General features: G+C 31.3%; 1 protein-coding gene across 1 annotated transcript; it reads left to right on the top strand.

The window, feature by feature from the left end:
- The first annotated feature begins 4632 nt into the window (after window positions 1-4632).
- Window positions 4633-5858, top strand: LOC109816168 (transcription factor HEC1). Its single transcript, XM_020381061.3, has one exon. It carries the CDS (start codon window positions 4831-4833, stop codon window positions 5578-5580), a length of 750 nt encoding a protein of 249 aa, XP_020236650.1. The 5' UTR covers window positions 4633-4830; the 3' UTR covers window positions 5581-5858.
- Window positions 5859-6594: the final 736 nt, after the last annotated feature.

The raw sequence follows: 6594 nt of genomic DNA, 5'->3' as shown, positions 1-6594 counted from the left end.
GTTAGTATATAATACGTAAAAATTTTAATATTATTGAAAAAAATAAAATTTAATTTTATATGTAAAATTAATACATATTGTATATATTTTTTTTATTAAATAGTTAATTATTAATAGATAAATATTCAAATAATTATAAATAAAAAATAAAAAAATTGGACCCCCTTGCCGTTGGTGTCTGGATCCGTCCCTGTTTGTAGCTAGACAAAGTCTAGTCGTCACTAGACCGAAAATGTTGATTTTGAGTTTCTTCATAACAACAAAGTTTCCATTTTTTTTTTAAATTTTCAGATAACGACAAACTTTTCCTCTTTTTTAATTTTGTTATATTTGAGCAAGCGTCAATTATTTTTAAAAATAGATTATGTCCTTTTCATTATCCCTCTATTCTTTTCATTCGAATCAAAGCATAATCTCAAGAACAAATGGGCGATCAAGCCTTTTCATGTGTGGTTTGATTCAAAGGAATTAGTAACGATCGAGAATCAAATGCTAATTTGTAGTACAATTTGTTCCAGTGCATAGATGATTAAAAAAGTATATTTTTACAATTTATTACTTTTCTTTTCATGTCAGTGGAACCAAACTCAACCCTAAACCCTAATACTGCAAATGAAAGGTGCACCGTCAACCTATATAGTTGAGCTACAAATAGTAACCACTGCAAATGCAAGCACAATGCCAACCCATTTTAACCTTTTTTGAGTTGACTCTGCACCTTCATAAATCCCTTTCAGCCTTTCGCCACACACATTGGACATAGTGCAAAGAGGACTTTTAACTGTGTACTATACTCAGTACTGTCAATTAGGAAAAAAAAAGTACTCGTATCTCACAATTAATGATACTTCCATTCCTTTCTTCTTCCTAGCACAGGGTTTGAAAAAAAGGGTTTCCATAGTAACAATTATTATCTTATAAAAAATATAGCCAGACAACCTGAAAGGTTACTTCACCACTTCACGCTGTTTGGGTGAAAGTAAATTTAATCCCATTTAATTGCGGGATATATATGAATAAGGATAAGGGACCACTTTCTGTGCAATTATCATTAACGTCTTATCTTCTTATCTCATCTCATGTCCTTTTTACATCATACAATGCAATTCTTCAATTTCATTTTCCTCTTCTCTCAGTTTTGTTGCTAATAATAATTCAATACTGTTAGGTTTTTTTTCACAGTTTTCAAAACAAAGCATATTTTGTCTCCTTCTCTCAAGTGGGTCCCAGCAACAGAGAAGCTAAGATTTATTGTTTAATTTATCCACATAGTATTATTAGAGAACCGAATCTTGTGAAAGCCTGAAGGTGCATGCGCTAGCTGTAGCTTTTGTACAAATAATAATTTGGTTTGCTTCATATGCTACAATTTCCTCTCAGTGTTTCCCATATAGTTTTACATAACGATTTGATTTTGATGCAATGATAATAATTTAAAATATTTTTATTATCATATATATCGTGCTTTCTGAATTTTTTACAATAAACTATTGATTGATTAGTTAGATATATATATAAAAAAGATGTACGTTTCTATATTGCTATATGCATGCGTGCAGCGTGTGTGCGCCTTAGGAACAAAGGAGATTCAGGGAGAAACATGGTGCGTTCAGATTGTACTTGCACTGACGAACTATTTATGTTAAAAAGAACACAAAATTTATTGACTTGCACACGTTTATGTAAGCGAAAAAGCTACTAAAATTGCTAAAGCTGATTTCCATTATTTTGGAATTCTGAAAAGGACTGGCAAAACAGTTAGCAGTACAAGCAATGTTAATAGCATCTTTTTTATGAAAAAACAAAATGTTAAATATCAAATGATGCTTTATTTATATTTTTAATATTCATATTTTAATTGAAATTCTCTTGAGATTATAAGGATTCTTCTGCGAGACATAAACTATAAATATGTGATTTGATATTTTACAATGCCTTTTACTTGCTTCTCCTCTCTTTATAATGCGTAAAATATTTGTTTGAAGTTGTAAAACTAAAAAAATGTGAAATAAATATAATATGAGGTGCATTAAGTGGTGAGTACAGAGAGCAAGAGGGTCCGCAATTACGCCTCACCGCTAGCTCCCAATCTACCTCGGAAAGCGTTCTCAGACAGCAGTGACTAGCGTCATTCGTCAGGACCTAACACATTTAACTTTCACGTTACAAATTCTCACTTATATGTGAAATTTCTTAGAATCTAACTCTTTAGTCTTTAGTCTTTACTGTTTATTTGTTTATTTTTTGTTACTGTTCTTTACCGTTTAATATTCCTGCATACCATTCTTCACTGTGTTACTGCATGTTATTATTTTTCCCATTTTCTCTGAAGTAGTAATAATTTAATATATGGAATCTAACAAGAGAAATTTGTTTTTATTTCACAGACTATTTTCCCATCTTGTCGGTGAGAAAATCTTATGCAGTATTATGATGTTAAATAAAAAATTAAATATTTTTTTAAAAAACATGAATTTTAGTAATGAACAGAAAATTACAAACTTCTAGGATTAGAGTCACTTCTACTCGTGCATGCAAAATTTATGTGGTTTAAAATTGATTATAAAGTGAAAAAAATATATTTAAATATTATTATTGAAAAAATGAGTTGTTAATAAAATTTAGATAAAATGCACTAGCATTTCTGATATTTTGGAAAATTAGACACAACTACTTCTTTATTTTTTTAATGTTTACAATAACCTCTTTCATAATACGTCACAATGTAATATTTTTTTTTTACGTTGAAGTGGTGTTTATGTAATTTTTTACTTTAAAATTTAATATTTTGTAATCATAAAATTTATTTAAAGTGATTTTAATTAATTCTCATAAAAATTTTATAAAATAAGATTAATCTATTTTTTTTTAAATTTTGGATAGGCTACACATATTAATATTAATTTGTGTAAAAGAAGAGAGTCACCCCAATCTGTTTTTATATATCTGGGGAAAGATAATCATCACCTTTTAATATTGTGTCTGGTAATTAATTAATCAGATTTGATATGTAATGTGTGCATGGTTATCCTGAAGTATTACTTACAATACTAACATGTATATAATCTTCATATTCAGTTTTTCTCATTTTTTGAGAAGAGAAAATTACAACATGTTTATCATATATATTCTGCGATACAATGATTTGGTCTATTTGAAGGATGCACAAAATCATTATGTTCTAAGGCGTTGCTTTCGATTTTCATCTGTGTCTTAAATTTGATTAAGTTCATATCTTGGACTTGGTTTAAGGTCAAGAATGTATAGCTTTTGCCTCTTTCCTAACCGGTGCATTTTCCTTGTAACTTGTATTTCTTTTTCTCCTTGATGTATATGACCTTGTGAAATCATGTAATAGGGTTATAGAGTGTCTGTCCTCCTGTAATATTCTGTATATCAGTAATTTTTTTATATAAAAAAATCTTATTTAAGAAATTTGATATTTGAAATTAGAGACTATTTAAATTCTTTTTTATTTAACCGATGTCTTATAGTTTCGTCTTAAATTAATCTAAATGACACAGAGAATACATAAGGTCTTGTTACAGGATTATTTTCACCAAAATTAAAGTTAATAACGTATTATCTTGGAATATTTTATTATTTGGTAGTGAATTTTGTCCTTTTTTCCATTTCTTTTTTGCCAAGTATATGAAGTTAGGTTAGGCCCACTGTACTCTTATCTTGATCTGTGGCTTTTGCGGCCATTTCCGACGGTGACGGAGGTAAGGGTTGAAGGTTGCAGTGTATTTATCTCCCAGTCTTGTTCTGACATATGTCATGTGACTGTGGGGGCTACTTGGGGGCTTTATCGAAGAAAGTAGTAAAATTTGAAGCCAAAGCAAAAACAAAGAGCTTTCAGTCAAAAGGATCGATGCATGACACATACAATGCAACCTGATTCATGCACCAGCATTTCAACCAATCTTTCTACCCCAGCTCCACCGCTATGTGGTCCCTCTTCATCATCAACCCTTCATCTTAAATGCCTCACGCTTTGACCTCTCTCCATCAACGGTGCAAATCAAACCTTTCCTATACACCCAGCCCCACACATCATGGGCGGTTTCCATCGGTGATAACAATTAATAAAATTGTAAATTCAATCATCATAAATGAGTCAGTACATCAATTAACCGACGCTGGATTATTTTCAATTTTCCAAATATTCTGTTTAGTCCTACATATACAGTTATACATCAGCCTGTATCAAATTCAATCCCAATAACTCCTTCATCCAAACTCAAGTTTTGAATAACAATAAATGGTTGATTTGTTTAGTATTGAATTTAGGCTTTTAAATAAGATTTTGAGTTCCAATTTTATAAATAAAAAATATGTAATTAAAAAATAGATTCCATTAAAAATAGTTAGTTATGTCTAAGATTAATCATGATAAAACTGATAAATAGTAAAATAAAAAATCAATCAAGATATATAACTATATGTTAGATATTAAAAGACAAAAAATTATCCTTTGTAATAAATCTATTTGGCTCGAACAAGGTTTTCTTGTAAAAATATAAAAATTCATAAATGAGAGCTTCCTAGATTTTCTTTAGGTTTCGAAAGATAAAATATTGGTGACAAGTTGCTATAAAAAGGGCTTCCACTTACAGTGACCGTGCTGGATATTGTTGTTGTTGGTCGGTTGTAGAGACAAATAATAATCTATCTTTTTTCTTTCTATCTTCTTCTGCACTCTCCTTCTTCTACTATTTTATTCTTTCTCTCACCCTTTATCACCACAAACCCTACTTCCACAACTGGTTCCTGAGCCCTCCCATACTCTGCGCCTCTCTTTTCCTACCTTCCCCACTCTCCTATTTCATGGACGTGGACATAGTGAAGACTTCCGCGTGTGACACCACCAACATGGACATGATGGCAATGATGATGCAAATGGAAAAGTTCCCTGATTTCTGCGACCCTTTTTATACCCTTTACCAAGAAACCGACCTATTATCAAGTGGAAGCGTTTCCACCGTATTCAACAGTATAACTCCACCGACTCTCACCGATCCACCACAATCAAATGTTAACTTCTTCAACAACAACAACAACAACAACGTTATCCAACAACAACACATGACGACAACACTACCGTCGCATGACACTTTGGAGAAAAAGAACTCGATGGCGGCGATGAGGGAAATGATATTCCGAATAGCGGTGATGCAACCGATTCACATAGACCCGGAATCGATTAAGCCACCAAAGAGAAGGAACGTGAAGATTTCGAAGGATCCACAGAGCGTGGCTGCGAGGCACAGAAGAGAAAGGATAAGCGAGAGGATAAGGATTCTTCAGAGATTAGTCCCTGGTGGCACGAAAATGGACACGGCTTCGATGTTGGATGAGGCCATTCACTACGTGAAGTTCTTGAAGAAACAGGTGCAGACGCTGGAACAAGCAGGGGCAAATAGACCACCACACAATAATAATGCTGTTCCTATTGGTGGTGTTGTTAGTTTCCCTCTTGGAATTTCTAACTCCAATGCTAATTATTCTTCTTTGTTCATGAAGGGTTGTCAACCTTGTCAAATGTTGGGTTCCACTTCTAAGCAATTGCTCAGTTGAGAGGATTTATTTGCTTGTTTTGTGATGAAAGAAGCAATGAGTTATGTAATGTTAATTAATTGGTGTATGTATGCATGGTTTGGCCTAGTGGATCGTCAAGAAAATTTTTATCCATGTTATGGCCATTCTTGAAATGAATTTCTTTTGCTTTCACAACCTGAAGGATGGTGGGAGTGGGGTAATGGAAATTTCAATAACGTATTTTGTTTTTGGCTAACCAAAATCTGTTCTATATTTTTTTCTTTATCTTTTTATTTATTTATTATTATTTTATGTTAGCGGTCTGCATTGCACGCCCTCTCACGAAGGTCTAAGCAGAGAAAGAAAAGTAGTTGGACCAAAATAAAAAAGGGAAAGAGTGTTAAAAATAGTTTGCGTTTTAATTAAAAATTTGCGTGAGAAAATAAGAAAATCTCTTGGAAGATCTAGACTCTTATATTATTGATCACTTTATCATTTGTATCACATTTTATCATCTAGATATCTAATGAGCGAGTTTTCAAACTTTTTGACCTGCAATCTCATTAGGGTTCCCATGTAAATGCACTTCAATGCTTTATTTCATCCTTGCTGATCTAAACTACTTTACACGGAGCAGCATATACACATGAATATGGTAAGCATGATGCTTGCTTTTTCATTCATCTTTTACACTTCAAATGATTCTTGCTTTTTATTTATCTACCATTCTAGAAATGCAGCCGTTGTCAACATTGACTTTTATTTTTCCATTTTAATCTTTTATCCTTTATTGTTTCCATAATTTTGGTTTTTTTTTACACTAATATAAGTTAATGATTGTATCAATAAGAATGAAATTTTTTTCTATAAAATTAAAATTAGAATTTAAATTATTAAAGATAAAATTAAAGATAAGTTTGATCTATTATATGTTATATATATATATATTTTTTATAGATTTAGTTTGACTTTTTAAAAGTTTAAATTTAAAAACTTATTTTATATTAATAATATTAAATAGACTAAAAAAATTTAATTTTAAATAAGTCAATA

Source organism: Cajanus cajan, chromosome 5 (genome assembly GCF_000230855.2).
Source record: "Cajanus cajan strain Asha chromosome 5, NIPB_CcT2T_4, whole genome shotgun sequence".
NCBI classification, from domain to species: domain Eukaryota; kingdom Viridiplantae; phylum Streptophyta; class Magnoliopsida; order Fabales; family Fabaceae; genus Cajanus; species Cajanus cajan.
The sequence above is the reverse complement of the archived record's forward strand: the minus strand, read 5'-3'. Positions and strand labels throughout refer to the sequence as shown.